This window comes from Populus trichocarpa, chromosome 2, assembly GCF_000002775.5.
Source record: "Populus trichocarpa isolate Nisqually-1 chromosome 2, P.trichocarpa_v4.1, whole genome shotgun sequence".
Taxonomy (NCBI): Eukaryota; Viridiplantae; Streptophyta; class Magnoliopsida; order Malpighiales; family Salicaceae; genus Populus; species Populus trichocarpa.
Window position 1 is genome coordinate 14,475,697 of NC_037286.2, and position 17,531 is coordinate 14,493,227.

At 32.3% G+C, this 17,531-nt stretch overlaps 2 protein-coding genes across 2 annotated transcripts; both read right to left on the reverse strand.

Moving 5' to 3' along the window:
- Positions 1–5,856: 5,856 nt before the first annotated feature.
- LOC7487752 (NAC domain-containing protein 45) lies at positions 5,857–9,671 on the reverse strand. Its single transcript, XM_024595310.2, has 5 exons — positions 8,722–9,671; positions 8,446–8,625; positions 8,076–8,353; positions 6,679–7,662; positions 5,857–6,541 (listed from the first exon to the last, which is right to left on the reverse strand). The coding sequence occupies exons 1-5, from the start codon at positions 8,771–8,773 to the stop codon at positions 6,401–6,403; spliced, it is 1,635 nt and encodes a 544-aa protein (XP_024451078.2). The 5' UTR covers positions 8,774–9,671; the 3' UTR covers positions 5,857–6,400.
- Positions 9,672–9,814: 143 nt separating this feature from the next.
- Positions 9,815–13,991, reverse strand: LOC7487753 (uncharacterized calcium-binding protein At1g02270). The gene is made up of 11 exons (XM_002302648.4): positions 13,751–13,991; positions 13,444–13,662; positions 13,228–13,332; positions 12,981–13,086; positions 12,324–12,544; positions 12,128–12,204; positions 11,914–12,028; positions 11,677–11,802; positions 10,679–10,789; positions 10,492–10,599; positions 9,815–10,303 (listed from the first exon to the last, which is right to left on the reverse strand). Exons 1-11 carry the CDS (start codon positions 13,751–13,753, stop codon positions 10,058–10,060), a joined length of 1,437 nt encoding a protein of 478 aa, XP_002302684.2. The 5' UTR covers positions 13,754–13,991; the 3' UTR covers positions 9,815–10,057.
- Positions 13,992–17,531: the final 3,540 nt, after the last annotated feature.

The following is a 17,531-nucleotide window of genomic DNA, read 5'->3' on the forward strand; positions in this document are numbered from 1 at the left end:
GATCTCTCTCTCTCTCTTTTGGGTTTGGGGGGAGGGGGGGTGTTTGCCGGGGCTGATCATGGATGTGAGGGTGCAGGGGGCTTGCTTAGAGATACTCATGGTCACTTTCTTGCTGGCTTATGAGCAAGTATTGGCGTTTATAGTGCTTTCAAGGCTGAGTTATGGCCTGCGAGGATTGGTGTGGAGTTTACATGGAATATTAACGATAGACTTCTGCAATCGGAGGTTGATTCCCGAGAAGTGGCTTCAGTTCTGTCAAAAGACACAGAAGAGGCAACTTGGTTCCGTTACAGAGGAGCAATTAATGAGCTAACCTCCAAAGAAACAACCAGCAGAAGAAGAGAGAAAAAAAGAATGAAAATAAGCCCGGGTCTCAGTCGGGTTTGCCCGGGCCGGCCGGGTCTCGGGTCTGGCCGGGCCAATTCCCAGCCTGTTTTTTGCTTAGACCCGGCCCGGCCACAGACTTGGATCGGCCGAGTTCCGGGTCAACCCGCCGAGCCGGATCGGGTTTTAAAACACTGGTTTGGAGTGCGTTAGATGTTAGTTTTAATATTTTCTATTTTTTATTTTAATTTATTAAAAACTAAAAAATTTAAATTTTTTAAAAAATATAATTTAACTGCATAAACAAATATGTTTTATATTCATTAATAGTTAATTATCACAATCATAACAGTACAACTTGAACTGATATGATGAGTTCACTCAAAATTTGATTTTAGTTATCAAACTCAATTTGAAAGTTGAACCGGCTAAAGGGTGGGGTTTCAGGTTTTATGGATTAACCTGGATCAATTTAAATTAATTTTAAAAAAAACTAAAAAATATTTAAAATTTTAATATTTTATATAAAAAATTTAAAAAATCTATGTGAATATAGGATATATATTTTGTAAATATTGAAATTTAAAAGAATATTTAAAAAAGTTTTTTATTCCACGTTAAAAAAATATTACGTTATTCTTTTAAGTTGAAGTATTTAAACAAAAAAAAATTTACTCCGCATTAAAAAAACATGATTTTTATCTTGTAAACATAGAGTATATATGCTAAAGAGCTTCAAATCTCACATTGAAAAGATATTATGTTATCCTTTTAAGTTTATGTATTAAACAAAAAAAAAATTACCCCATATTGAAAAAACATAACTTTTTTCTTGTGAATATAAAGTATATATACGAAAGGGCTTCAAATCCCATATTAAAAAAATAATTTTTTTCTTGGGAATATAGAATATATATATTAAAGAATTTCATATCTCACATTGAAAAAACATAACTTTTTTCTTGTGAATATAAAGTATATTTACGAAAGATTTTGAAATCTCATATTGAAAATATAAAATATTTTTATAATATTTATATAATGAACTTTAAAAAGTGTTAATAACTAACTAAAAATATGGAAAAAAAAAAGGTATAGGAGAAAAACTACATTTGAAAAAAAAAAAAAAACAGGTCTCCTCCGGGTTCGCCTGGGTCATGGGTCGACCTGCCAGGTCGACCAGGTTTTTCCGGGTTGTTATACCAACCAGTCTTTTAACTACCATGGGTCTTTTTCTGGGTTTAATATCTGTGAATTCAATTGATATGAAATCTAAATTGATTTCTTTAATGTAAAAAAAACAAAAAATTCAACTGTTTTGATTAAAAAATTTAATTGCCTTGCTAATCTAGTTAAAAACAGGTCCTCAACCTCTTTACTTTTTATACATGTTATTGAGTTATTTATGACTCGAGTTTTGATCCAATTCTACAGCTAAGTTTGATTTTACAACCATGAGCAATATTCATTATAAAAATAAATAAATAAATAAAAACATTTATAGTATAAACTTTTTTTCACCAAACGAGAATCAAACAAAATAAATTAGCAATTCATTTCCACAACCTCCGATAAGATGAAAAGCCAAACACACACGAAGACTTGAACTTCACAACTTGCAATCCAAGTTCTGCTGGCTCCACTGCCTCCATCACCATCTAGAATATTCTAGAACAATCACCAATAGCTTCCGATGTAATATATTCTCCAATATTCATATTTGTTTTTGTTTTGCTTTTAATTGCTTTTATAAATTTAATTAATTAAAATTACCAAAAAAAAATTAAACCATAACAGTAGATTGCAACAATGCAATGATATTCTTTATTACAACAAACAAATAACCATATAACCATTTTATGGAGTAAGATGGTCTTTTTGAGAGGATTTATTTGGTATTATATAATTAATTGAGGATATAACAGTATACTAACTTTTTTACACAATTAAATTACATAAATACCTTTAAGATGTTAACACAAAAATAAAATATGAGAGGGCTTTTTGCATCATTTCTGGTTATTTTTATAAAAAAAAAACAAATACTACATTGTTCTTCAAGTCAAGAAAATTAAAGAAGAGGTCAAGAGATATTTCAGTATTTTTCTCATGTTTTGTATAATCTATTTGAATTATGGACAAATTAATAGTTTAACTAATAAAAATAAAAATAAAAAGAAAGGGTGGTACGCATGCGCTAGTGAGTGGATGCTATTTGTGCCCTTCAAGCAGCTCATGTAACGTTTTCCGACTACCAAAATTCCATTATTCGAAGTTTCCAATGGCGACAAAGTTAATGGGATGGAACATGTAGTCAAATTTGAGGTTGGAGTTTTTTTCTCCTCTCCCTCTTTTCTCTCTCAATTGTGGTCATTCTTTTTTTGATTTTCAAGTCTAGTCAATCAAATTTTAGACTTGTCCTCTTTTTTTTTCAACTGTGCTCATCATTCTTTTGATTGGTTTTTATTTTTTTTGTTCTTTTTTTATTTATTTTTTTTATTTCATCCATTTTCATTTGGATTTATTTGATTTTTATATCAAATATGACACTTATTTTTATATATTTTTTAATCATTTTCTTAATTTGTTTATTTTTTTTAATTTTTTTCCTATAACAGTTTATTTTATTTTTTTATTCAATTTTGGTCCTTATTCTTTTAATTGCTCTTTTGTTATTCTTTTCTTAGTTGTTTTTTCAATTTTATCCCTCCACATTTGATTTTACTTAGTTTTTTTATCCAATTTTGGTCCTCATTCTTTCAGTTGCTTTTTTTTTATCCTTTTCTTAATTTTTTTTTCAATTTTTTTCCATCAACATTTTATTTCATTTATTATTTTTATTCAATTTTGGTCCTCGTTCTTTTAATTATTTTTTTTTATCATTTTCTAATTTTATAAGGTTATCTTGAGTTGCGAGTTAGCCAAGTTAATATAGGTTGTTTTAGATTATTTTTTTCAATGTCTTTTTTTCAAAAAAAAATTAATTTCATCATGTGACTTTAGGTTATTGGATCTTAAGCTTTTTTATTTTTTTTATACGTTTTCTTTTTATAGGGTTATCTCAGGCCGCGGGTTAGTCGAGTAAAGTTGAGGTGACTCAAGTTTTTTTTTTTTAACTTTGATCCTTTTTTCTAGGTTATTTTTTTAAAAAAAATAAAATTTTAATCTTGATCTCATGTCGCGGGTGACGGGTTAGTAGAGTTAACCCATATTGACTCGGTTTTTTCTTTAACGTTTCTTTTTTGTGTTTTTTTTTTCACTTTCCATTCTATACAGTATTCTGATCTCATATCTCACGTATTTGTCATGTTAACACGGGTTAACTCAAGTTATCATCACCTGAGCATCTTTTTTTACATTAAAAAAACTTGACTCGACTTGCGGCATAGTGTGGGAAAAATAAACTTAGTATATGCTAAAAGACCTTGGCATTTCACTATAGCAATGAATAGTGAAATGCCAAGGCCATTTTCACTATGGTCCTCAACATGTTTTAGGCCTTTTTTCTTTTAATTTCAAACATATTCTTTTCAATTTTTTTCTTCAAAATTGGATTTCTATGAACTTCATAATTTGTTTTGATTTACTTTCTATGGATTTATCACGGTATCATGACTTGAGTCGCGAGTTTTACGGGTTAGACAGGTTAACTCGGGTTTTTTTCTCTTTTTTTTAATTGAATATTTTTTTTTCAATTTCATACTTTAACATTGGGTGTTTGAGAATTGAAATTTATAATTTCCTTTTATTTTCTTTCTATGGAGTTATTTTGGTCTCCTAACTTGGGTTTTATAGGTTGACGCGGGTTATTTTTTTATTTTTTTATTTTTTTATTTTTCAATTTAATCCTTCAACATTGGGTTGATTGCGAATTGAGCTTTATAAATTTTTCATTTGCTTTCTATGGATTATCACAGTCTTATGACCTGAATCGTGGGTTAAACGATTGAATCTGGGTTTTTTTATCGGTTTTTTAGTTGATTTATTTTTTCAATTACATCTTTCAATATTGGGTTGATATGAAATTAGGCTTCATATTTTTTTCAGATTGCGTTCTATGAGATTATTTCAATCTCATAACTCGGGTCACGGATTTGGTCAATTAACTCGTATAGTTTTTAATATCCTTTTTTAATTGATATTTTAATAATTTCATCCTTTAACATTGGGTTGATTAGGAATTGAGTTTCATAATTTTTTTTTTTTGTTTTATATGAGGTTATCTCAATATCATGATCTAGGTTTGGTAGGTGAATTCGGGTTGACTTGGCTCATTTTGTTAGTTGATTTTTTTTTTAATTTCATCCTTTAACATCAGGTTGATTGAGAATTGAGTTTAATAAAAATAATTTTATTTGCTTTCTATAGGGTTATCATGATCACATTATATGAGTAGCAAATTTGATAGGTTAACCCTAGTTCATCTAAGTCAATCGAATATGTTGTTGCTTTAATATTTGAAAAAAAAGATGTCATGTTGATTTTTTTAGTGAAACTATATTTTTATCAGTTGTCTGGGTTGTCTTTAAATTAATCAAGTTGACCAGGTTATATTATATTAATTCTCATATAGTTTAATTTTTTTTCTTGTTAAAAAACACATCAACAACACTTGAGTATTTTTTTTTAATATCCAAAAATAAAATTGATCTGACCCGCAGCAAAACACGGGAAATGATCTAGTCTATCCTCTAATATACTCCACATCACCAAATTTTAAGGATTTTTTTTTTAAAAAAAAATAGCACAATAAATTAAAAACATTGATGAAATAGCATAGTTTAAAAAAGAGAATTGGCAAAATGGTATAGTTTCAGCATGTCACGATTCTTAATTACAACATCTTACCCTGTCATGATTCGTGATCGCGACATGTTGGATTTAAACTCCAACCTCCCTTTTTAATATGGTGTTTTTATAAAAGAAATCATGAATCGAAAAACTTGACGTTTTCTTAATGTGGTGTTTCCCAATCACGACCTTTTTATAAGCCACATTGTGGAACCAAGATGAGCACAAATTGTGTTATTTTGTCGAGAGTGTTTGTAACTGTGTTATTTTGTGAAAAAATTAGATTTATTTGAAATCAATGATTATATTAAATGTTCTACATGCTATGCTGGGGTGTCTGGTTTGGGGGAGCTTTGATATCAGCTTTAATGGCAGGCGTCAGTACAATTAGTATCCTCTTCCTACAGTAGTCTGGTTCGATTCCATATCCAGTTTACTTAATTTTACAAGTTTGATTTTTAGGTTTCTCTTCAACAGAGCTTCACCTTTTCTTTTTTCTTTTTACTTTCTATCTCAAAAGATGTTAACAGCAACTATGCAGGATTCATATAACATTCGAAACGAGCTTTTCAACCACGACAGTACCATCGCCATTCTCCAGGCCAGAATGCTGAACACATCTGTTCAATGTTTGAATGAACACATAATATTGATCTTCGTATTTCTATGCTTTCAGCACCACTCAATGCTCACACTCAGCAAGCCAAAGTTCAAAAAATATAAGAAATTTGAACAGGAATATATCCATTGAACGTACTCTTTGCTCATTGATCTTTGAAACAAAGCTGATACATATAGATACAAAGCTCATACGAGCTGTTTTCACTTGTTACAAATCCCCCTTCACACACTAAGTAACATGTAGCTAAAACAACCCAAGCAACTAAATATAGGAATTACAAGGTACTTTCTATTTAACAAATCCAGAACTGGACAGCAGCAAATGCATCGGGATTCTTGGACAAAACCAAGCATCTTTTACTACTAGTAATAAAATCTTCCTCTTAATGTTTGGATATAGCCGCAAACTTTAGAAGGCATGGGCTTTAAACAGCCCGGAGCTGGCTGCATGGACTGATCAAACTCAGTAGCATCCACTATACAGAAAGTGAATGTGCAGATCAGATACCATGCAAGAAATCGAACAACTAGAGCAGCATAAGTTGTATCGGTAGCAGATTTGGGGGTACAAGGTGGCAACATTAGCCACATAGTAACTCCAGTTTGAATATTGTGTTATATAAATACCCAAATAGGGCAGATATATAGGAAATAACAGGTGTGTTCAATAAGACACAGAACCAATGCCCTTATAATTAGGGACTTCCTCGGTGCTTGTAGATGCAGGTGGCTGAGGCGGAGGGTTAAGGCTGTCCTCTAGCTCCAGGAATGCTTCCAGCTCAGCCAATGCCAGTTCAGGGCTTAGCTGCAGGAAGTATCATTTTGATGTAAGAATCAACAGTGTGTTTTCTATTTATACTCCATATGACTGGGTTTAAAACTGCAAGGCACGTTACTTCTATGTAATTATTTAAAAAAAAAATGGCACTTTTAAGTTCTAACCTGTGGAAACTGCAGAAACGAATCATCTGCTGGACTGCTTTCTGGTGAAGCCATCAAGCAACACAAACCACCTTCTTCAAGGGTTGACATATCAATCTTCCCCCAAGGATTTTGATTTTCCAAATCCAAAGGCATTACTGTAGGAGAACTCCTTTCACCTTCAACGGGGGCTGATATATCTGTTTCCTTGTCTATATTTTGATTTTCAAAATCAGAAGCCAGTAGGCAATTTGTAAACTGAAAAGGCATCTCCATGGAAGGACCGGTTTCACCTTCAGGTTGAAGAGGTGATAATGGATCTTCGAAATCAGAAGCCGTCAACCAATACTCATAGGGTGACACATAAGTCGTCTCTATTGGGTTTTGATTTTCAGAATCAGAAGCCATATAGTGGCTCTGTTCACTTACATTATAAGCTGAATTAACTATCAGCTCATTTGGGTATTGAATTTCATAATTTGAAGTCATGGAGTGGAGTAAACCACCACTTCCATCATAAGCCGAATTAGAAATCAGCTCATTTGGGTATTGAATTTCATAATTTGAAGTCATGGAGTGGAGTACACCACGTCCATCATAGAATGAACTAGATATCAGCTCATTTGAGTTTGGATTACCAAAATTAGTAGCCATGGAGTGGTGCAAACCATTTCCATAATAAGCCGAATTAGACATCAGCTCATTTGGGTTTTGGTTATTAGTAGTCGAAAAGTGGCTCGACTCACTCGCTTCCTGAGCTAAGTTAGTCGGCAGCTCATTTGAGTTTGGTTTTTCAAAATCAGAAGCCAGACGGTGGCTTGATTTACTTTCGACACAAGCAGAATTCGTTGTCAACTCACTACGATTTGGATTTTCAAAATCAGAAGCCATACTGCAGCTTGGTTCAGCTTCAAAACCTGAGGTAGAAGCGGTATGGTTTTTTGGTACACCTTTACTGGTTTTCTCATCTAGTTTTTTCTTCAATTTACAGAGAACATATTCCCCCTGCACATGTTGAAAATGAAAACCTCGAGTCATTGAGTGAATTATCTGCACATGAGAGCATACACTAGCAAAACCAAATTTCTAAAAGCAACCTAGCATTCAAACGAAATTTGAAAAAACACAACTCATGAAGCCAGAATTACTGCCTATGCACAAATGACTATTTCTTACACCTCGAGATAATAACCAATTAACATCCTGGTTTCCAATTTCGTAGAAACGATAGCCATAAATTAAGCTAAGTTATTTTTACCTCCCCATTTAAGAATCGTAACACATTAATTCAAATCAGCAATTAACTAATGTTTTTGCAAGAAGACTAAGACCTCTACCATTACAAAATAAACTACTCTTCAAACACAGCGTCACTAAATTACATAAAAATAATAATAATAATAATAATTTGCACTTACCAGATTAGAGAGCTTTGAATCAGATACGAACACTTCGTATTCATGAATGATCCATGCAGTCCTCTCGGCTTTAGGACTAGCTGATCTATAGAAAACCAAAGTCCTCTTAGTACCAATCACCTCCTTGTTACGCTTAGCCTTTACTTTAATAGTTTTGCCGGTTGGTTTCCAGAATCCGGCTTTCGTTCTCCGGTTAGAGCGTCTGCTGTTTGAGTACTTTAAATCGCGAGGGCAAAAGAAATACCAAACTGCATCATCGGACTTAATTTCCGATTTAACTACATAATAATCACTGCGTTAATCCACTATTGCGATAGAAACAATAATAAAAAAATAAAAAAAGAAGAAACGGAAAGAGGTGTATAGTTACCAGGTAGATCCCAGGGTTCATGTTTACAGACTCTGACCTCTGCGATGATGAGTAAGTCTTCCAAGTCATCACCGAGCAATTTTGGCTTCAAGTAATTGCTAATTAACTCTTCGTCCGTTGGACGAAACCTATATCCAACTGTTGGTGCGGATGGCATTCCGTCTGTTGGATTTTCCATAACTAAGAGAACAATATGACAGTTAGAGAGAGAGGGGGGGGATTAAGGGGGTAAAAACGATCATTCAAAAGTTGCATTACGAGCAAGATCTGACTCACCTGATTGGATCTTGCTATTCATTCCTCTTCCTAAAACAGGAAAGAAAGCCATGCCTGAGTTGAGATGAGGTTTGAGATTGAAAGGGAGGGAGGGAGGGAGGACCAGCAGAATCAGCAACCGACGAGTGACAATTTTTTCTTTCCTTGAAGAGCGGTGGGTGCTTGGGTTCGATGAGAGAGCGAGTGTGTGTGTTTATATAATATACTGGGGAAGATGGAGAGATTCTGTATTGTGAACAAAGAGTCAATAGCCTTCCAGGAGAAGTTGTTAAAAGTAGAAAGAAACAAGACGGTGTGCTGATGTGGCATATTGACATTTGAAAATTGAAACTACTTCGTTGAGAAGAAAGTTGAAGGGGGTGGACCCCACCATTCGGACCACCTCGAATGGAAAAAAGTGAGAGAAAAGGATCACTCTTTTCCACCGGGGCTTGAACTCCCCTCCTGCTTGATTCCCAAGTTTTCTGGGGCCCCACTCCACAATCTTCTGTAACCCTATCGAAAATCAAAATCTTGCTTCCCGTCTTCATTCATTCTACCATCTTCTAGAACGTTCTCCTGATAAAAATGCCTCCTAGCTGGTTGTCGCGATAACCTGTAGTAAAAGTAGGATAGAAGAGGATGGATGGCTGGATTTTCTTTTGTTGTATTGCTAGCCTAATAGAACCATGCAAATTGCAATAACTAGTAGCAGCAGCTGCGGTAACTGTTCTTCAGCAGCAAGATTATTTATATACCAAGCAATCTTGGTATTATCTTCCAGGTCCAAGCCTTATCTAAAATCAAATCGAGCCCAAGTCAGGACAATAAATGGACCAGACTGAGGAGGCGGGTGGCATCTGGACTCTTGGGATGCCATCGGTGAGCATGGCCTAGAGATAAGATTGCCTCATGGGAAGGATGAGACAAAAAAAAATCTGTCAAGCTGTCTATCTTATCTCACGAGGACCAAAAACTATACTTTGTCAAACAAAAAAACAAAAACAAGAGAGGAAGAAATGGTTTCCATGGTAATTGTTTAGGAAAGAAACAGTTACTGAACAGAAGCATTCAAGCAACCCATAAAAAGGTAGCATCCAGATATGATATGACATGACGGAAAACACAGTTCTTTAGAAAATTGATGAACAGATTTATCAACATTTGGAATGCTTCTGATTTGGCGTTTCACATTACAAAACAAAGACAATCTGGGATACATAGTTCTCTCTTTGCCTGAAAATTTTGGCCAAGGGAACTAGTTATTCCCAGGGATATGGATCACTATAGACAGTTATTTCTGATTTACACGCTTCACTCTCTTATCTACCCCTTTATTTTTCTGAGCCGGTTTTATCTACAAACGTGTCACACGCTGGGATCCCTGGATTCTTACTGGAGAAAACACCACGGTGAGTGGAGCATGATCTGAGAGGGAATAATTTTCTGGCCACCTTCCTTTCTCAGCTTCTCGAGGGAATAGAACTGCTTTCTTTACATTGAAACCAATGGCTTCTTCCTCTAAGCCCTGTTCACAGTCCCCTGTCCTCTCACTGCAGTTTTCCTCTCTTGGCTCTGAGCATTCTGAATTCCATATCCTCCTCTGCAATTATTAAGCATTTTCGTGAGCGATATGTAACACATGAAGTGGTAGACACCAATCTAACACGGATATAAAGGTAAGCGAAACAGAATTCCACGTATTCTTAATATTCATAAGCATGCCTGGAATTGTAAATTTAACACACAGCAATGCACCAGCTAGTACCATGGGTCAGGGATGTACCGTACCTTAAATTCTTCATACCCAACAACTCCATTTCCATTAATGTCAGCTTGCATCCACAAATCTTCTGTCTCCTGGGAACTGAGTCCATAAGGAAGACCAATTAAATTTACCTGAATAAGATTAAAATATGGTAAGTTCATCTTTCCACTTAAAATTGCACGTTTATTATCAAGCTGCTTGTAAAAGTACCTGGCGGAGTGCTTCACAGAAAGCTGAATATGTTATAAAATTGCCATGGTTGTCAGCCTTTAGAAATGCAAATGCATCCTTTTCAACCAACGAAGCTTTTTGGAGCTGACACTGGAACCAAGAAAAATTACAGCAATCAGGAGTTGAAATCAGTAGATTATGTGCAGTTCCAAATCAAAAGACATTTATGTTATTGGGGCACTTTGCCAGAGCCAGCTCTAAGTTTTATGCCCCTTGATTTGTGAAATAAGAATGCTAAAATGTAATTCAGTTTAACTTTCCAATGTATAGTGTGCGCACACTACTTTGCATTGACGAAATGCTAACGGCAAGAAGTGAACTGAACAGCATAGCCATATATACAACACGGTATGTAAAGTGCTTGTAGGGACTTGGAAACTAACATGATGATAACCGGTTCTTGACTACAATTTCAGTGAAGTTTAACGAATCTTATATGTCAGAATAGATGGTACATGCTGCAACAAGCAGCATCAGCTGTAAATATTAAGATTTCTTAGGCATAAATTCCTACTGTCCATGGTTGGATTGCAATTACTTAGCTAGCAGACAGTAAACAACTATGTCTTTCTTTTTTTCCTCTTTTTTTTTTTTTTTTTTTTTGAAAAAGAAGCTTCCTCCAAATAATTACTTAAGAAAAGGAAAATAAAATCAAGGATTTCCGAACATCCTTGTCTGATACATAACAATTGTCTACTATATCAAGATGAAAAATTGAACTAGTTTTCTGAGACACATACAAATTTTAGGAAGATATGAACTGAAGTAAAATAAATGGTCTTGACTCATCTGTATAGTACAATTCTGTTTCCTTTTCTAACAATATTATTCCATGTTTCATCTTCACTTCTCTAGCACAAAATATCAGACTGGCAGAGCGAGGAAGTAAAATGATATGATGTGCTGGAAAATGATTGAAAGTAAAAAAGCACTGAAGAGTAAAATATGAAGAACATGTGAGAAATGATTGAACTCACCTTTATTATTCCAAATACTGCTTCAGACCAACTTTTCTTCAATGGTTTCCTTGATTTAATAGAATTACACAGCCATATGAAGTCAACACCACAGATGTTACCCCTATGATTTCGGTGGCTAACCCACTGTGTGATGCAGAAAGAGAGACGAGGAAAAAAAATTGAGGTAAGCAGCGGATTTAGATGTTGTTATCTAGTGATATGGAATCACTTGGATTGGGACTTGAAGAAACTTACCCTGTGAGCATCTGCATAACTGTCAGTATATTGATGGGCAATGTCATATGAAGATACAAACCCCTGAGACCTCAGGAATTTGTAAACATGTCCACTCTTGCTTCCATTCCAATCACTGGATAAAGCATCAAACAAATGAAAAGAAAATGAGGATGTCTATATTCAGAGGCTATGCAAGAATTATCTACTTCACAAATCAAGACGAGGAGCTCACCCACAGAGTAGGATTGGCATAAGGTTGAGTTTGTTTTCTCTCTGATATTGTTCCACATATTGTAGTATTTTGTAAACCTAGAAAAAAACCATTTACAAACCTCAAGGTAACTATTGGAACAAACATAGCAAAGAAGAACTAGGACTAGAAATTCAAAACGAAGTAGACGATTATAACTAAAGAGATATTTATATACCTGATCCAGTCTAACTACAGACAGACAGGAATCGTGAGGAAATAATAAGTGAGTGTTAACAATAAGAAATTCTTGCTGAGCAGTGCCTTTCCGGTTTTGTGAAAAGGGAAGCGCTGATTGGACATGCAGTAACTGAGCAACACGATCTCCACAGTCATGGAAGAGCACCTCTCGACAATTTAGAACCGTAAAGCAGTCCTTACGCACAGCAGTTAGCAGGCCTGTGGAGAGAATAAAATTTCCAGTCCAATCAGCACTCGCTTGGAGGTCAGTAAAATCATATAGCAAAAAATAAGCATACTTAAGGGTAGAATAGCATACAAAGTGCAGTTTACATATGACTACCAAAATAAGCAAAAAGAAAATAATAATTCAAATTACTGCAGACCCAAGAAGATGGTTTTTCCACCTCATGGCCTGCCAGTATGTGAAGTCGGCTATCCAGAAATATGGCATGCCTAATTTTAATTTCATCATGTTTGTACGAAATTGAATGGCAGTCAAAAAATCAGCCTGGCCTAAGCTGATGACCAAGGATGTCTTTTGAAAAGCATGAGAACATTAAAAAAAAAAAAAAAAAAAAGTTGCTTGCTTTAAGGATCCACATAGCCCAAGAAGAAACTAAAAGAAAAGGAGCTTAAACGGCATATTAATTACCATCTCCCCGGTTATTGGTTCGTGCAAGCTGGAAAGTCACATAGCCAGCATCACCAAGGCTCTGCTGGTACATATGCACAAGTTCTTCATTTCCAACCCAGAATTCCTACAGAAAAAAAAACAAGATTTCAACACAGAAAAAAGCCAGCTAGCATAATTTTCAAATACAACAACCAACTCTTTTTATTTTTTCATACAAGGTTAGATCCACAGTGACAGTGAAATAGAAAGGGAATTAAGCACCCACCTGGAGACATATAATTGAAGATCTCTCGTGAAGCAACCAATTCAAAATCTTCTGGTTTCTAGAGAGCCAAACTGCTCTGAAATTGCTTTCACGAACACTTTGATTCTATTTCACAACAAAATAAAAGCACACAAATAAATTCTTAAAAATTAAAAGAAGATGAAAAACAAGAAGAATTAACACTAATTTCTGAATTCAAAAGGGACAAGAACAGACCTTTTGATCAAGTCGCTTGTAGATAGGAGCCAGGATGTTAAAAGTAGTGCAAGAAACACAAGGCTCATCAGTCATTGCTGAACTCGTTGAAGACACATAGCCACAACCACTGTTGGTTCTTGAAATAGTTCCATTTCCATTTAAAATATTACTCTCATTAAATCCTGAATTTAACTGACCCACGATGTTTGAATTCGCATTAGACTCCACGACCGCAACCTGTATCAATCATTCAATCAAACCCCACGTTAGAAAGACAAAAACCCAACAAAAACACTGAGAAAATCGAAGCAAACAACAAACTTACCATCTTTTAGTGTTCTAGCCACCGTAGGAAAAACCTGTTGACTTTGTTGAAGGAAAGGGGGAAAGAAAGGAGAAGAGAAGATATAGCAAATGAGGGTTCGGGAAACTTGTGGATGGAGATTGAGATTATTTTCTTCTTTGGCAAGTGTCACCCTCGTGAAGATGCTTTTCGCATTTTATAGAGACCCAGAAGAGAGAATCCCTGTGCTGTTTTTGGAGTTTATTACTGGTAAAACCTCTTTTTTGAACTTTAAGAGAAATCTTCAATTAAGACCTTGACAGATTGGAATCCGCGTATGTTGCTGTTGGAGAGCTCAAACGGGGCCCATGGCCCCTTTTTGTAGTTTTCTGCTTGGTTGCCTAATAGGACAGCTTAGCACACTCTCCTGTCTGTGGGCTCCAACTTTATTATCATACTTTTCAGGCCTCGCAAATTATATTACATTGCGGTAAAAAGTTATATTTTAAAGGATTTTTAAAAAATAAATATCTTTATTTTTTAAATTTTATTTTTTATATTCTAAAACTATTTAAAATTTAATTTTAAATAAAAAAAGAAATTTTAAATAAATAATGTTTTAACCGGCATTACCAAACATTATACTTGTTTTTCTCCATTAAAAAAGGTGTATTATTTCAATATTATGTTTGTATTTTTTTAATTTAGAAATGTATTAAAATAATATTTTTTTTATTTTTAAAAATTTATTTTTCATATTAATATATAAAAATATTTAAAAAATAATTTAAAAAAAAAAAAAAAAAAAACCCTTTACGAAGAAAAGACAGCATGGCTGAAAAACAAACAAAACTATATATGCAAACAACGGGCTGATGATTTCATCCGTCTTTTCACTGTTAAACATTAATCATGTTCCTTCAGTGATATAAGGATTGATTGAGTTATTTTTTATAATTTTTTATAGAACTGTTTGTTTTTGTACTTTTAATTATATTTAAATGTATATTAAAAATTTATTTGGTTTAAAAAAATATTATTTAATTAATATTATTTTTTAATGATTTTAATCAACATCACAATATTAAAAACACTTCTACACAAATAAACGAAGCTTTACATGTGTTAATTGAGTAACACATTTCAATTTATTCATTTATTTTAATTTATAAAAAATACATTTTTAAAAAACAATTTCATCATAATATTACGAACACTTCTACACAAATAAACAAAGCCTTAGATGTGTTAATTGAGTAACGCGTTTCAATTTACTCATTGATTTTCATTTATAAAAATTATATTTTAGTATTTTAAAATTATTTTTCAAATATTTAAGGAATTGAATAGAAATTAGAATAAATAAATAAGTATAAGAAAATATTCTCATGATTGTAAAGTTTAGTAATTAATAATTAAATATTAATCATACTCGAACCACAATTTAAATTTTTTTTATTTTAAATAAAGGTTTTTCTGTTTTGTTTAAAATAATCAGGTTTTATTTTTATTTTTATTTTTTAAAATATGAAAAGTGTTTTAGTTTAATTGCTTTCTTTCTTATGTTTTATTATTTTATTTTCTTTCAAATTTGAAACATTGAGTTCTTTTTCTCATGCTCTATTATTTTATTTTCTTTCAAATTTTTCTTATTTCAGCTTATTCTATAATATCAAGAATGATTTATAATATTAAGAAAGTAAAATATATTCAGGAAATGTGAAAAAATTACAAAAGACGTGTGTCGAATCACAGGTGATGTTATTGTTCATTGTTAACGCCGTTACTAACGGAGGGCTAGTGATAAATAAACGGCTAATGTAAAGAGATCCAATCGACCCTTATATTAGATGAGGAACCCGTTCAAGCATGTTTCATTCATACAGAAACTAACAGAATCAGTAACCCTATAAACAACTGTTGAGATGAAATAGACAAATATGTTCAACCTCGTTGCTAAAAATGTTAGAAATGGCAATGGATCATATCGGGCTATGGTGTTAAATAGTATAACTTCCAACCCAAAATTAATAAAGTACAAAGAAAATTTTATAGCTATAGATGAAAATCCTCAGGTAGTTAAAATCTTGGATGAAATTAAAAAAAAACAAAAATTACTGGACGAAAAATACCAACGATCAGATATTGGTCATTAAAATTACAAGTATGACCTTGGAGCTAAAAAAAAATAAGTCATTGAGGTATTAGTGACTTTTCATATCAGTTTTTTTTTTAATTGTTGGTTTGGTTAAGGGTGATAAAGTAATTTACTATTTAATTATTATTTTTTAAATTGAAAAAATTATTGGCGCGTTGGAGGCTTCGTGCATTTTGAGTGGCGCATGCGGCGTCTCCTAGCGGTTGAAAATATGCTTCCGCTGTCTCATTTTTTTCTTCGTCGTGTTTTTTTTTTTTATGGGTGACGCATGTCATCTAAAAGTGGCCGGTTTATCGTTGGTAACTCTTTATTTGTTTTTCTTTCATTTCTCTCTTCTAGTCCTAAAAAACTAAATCCGGCCCTTGTTGTTGGTGTTCCAAAATCCATCATTTTAATTTTGATTTTTAATTTTAGTCATTTTCTCTTTTATTAAAGTTTTATTTGTTTTCAATTTAATCCTTCAATTATATAATAATAATAATAATAATAATAATAATAGGGATAGGGATAATATTAATAATAGCAATTATAGTAGTTGTAATAGTGATAATAATAATGATAATGATACTAACAATATTATTAATAATACTACTACTACTAATAATAATAATAATTTATTATGGTAGTAATAGTGGTAATGATGATAATGATGATTATAAAACCAATAATAATACTAATAAAACTACTAGCAGTGATGATAATTGTAGTACTAATAGTAGTTTTTTCTATGATAATAATAGTGGTAATGATAGTAATAATTGTGATTATACTATCAATATTAATAATAATTCGATAGTAATAGTAATAATACTACTAATAGTAATAGTGATGATAATAGTGGTAATAATAATAGTAACAAATAATAATATTAACAGGATATTATGATGGTAATGGTGGTTATGTTATTAGTAATTATGGTGATGATAGTAATAATTATAATAATAATATTAAAAATGATAATAATGATATTAGTAGTAGTAACAGCAATAACAACATTAATGTTATTAATAGTGATAGCGATATTGATATTGATAGCAGTATCAACAACAACAACAATAATTATAATAGTGATAATGATGATGATAATGGATAGTAATAATACTAATAGGACTAATAATAGTAGTGGTAACAATAATAATAATGTTGGTAATAATAATAGTAATAGTAATAATAACACAATAGTAATAGTTTGTTAAAATAATAGTAATAGTTATAACAATAATGATAATAACAATAATAGTGATAAGAATAAAAATAATGGTAACATTAATAATAATAATAATAATTACAACAATAATAATATTGACACTAGTAATAATAATAATAATAATAATAATAATAATAATAATAGTGATCATGATAATAATACCACTACTAATAATGATGGTAATGATCTTATTTATTAATAACAGTAGTAATAGTAACAGTGACAATTGTAATGATAATAATAATAGTAGCAATAATAATAATAATAATATTGACAGTAATAATAGTGATAGTGTTAGTAATAATAATGGTAATACATCATTCAACGTTAGATTTGCTGGTGATTGAGTTTTATTATTTTTTATACATGGTATTTCCAGTCTAATAACCCGGGCTACGGGTTTAAAATGTTGATGTGGCTCAATGTCCGCTTTTATTTTTTATCTTATTATTATTTTT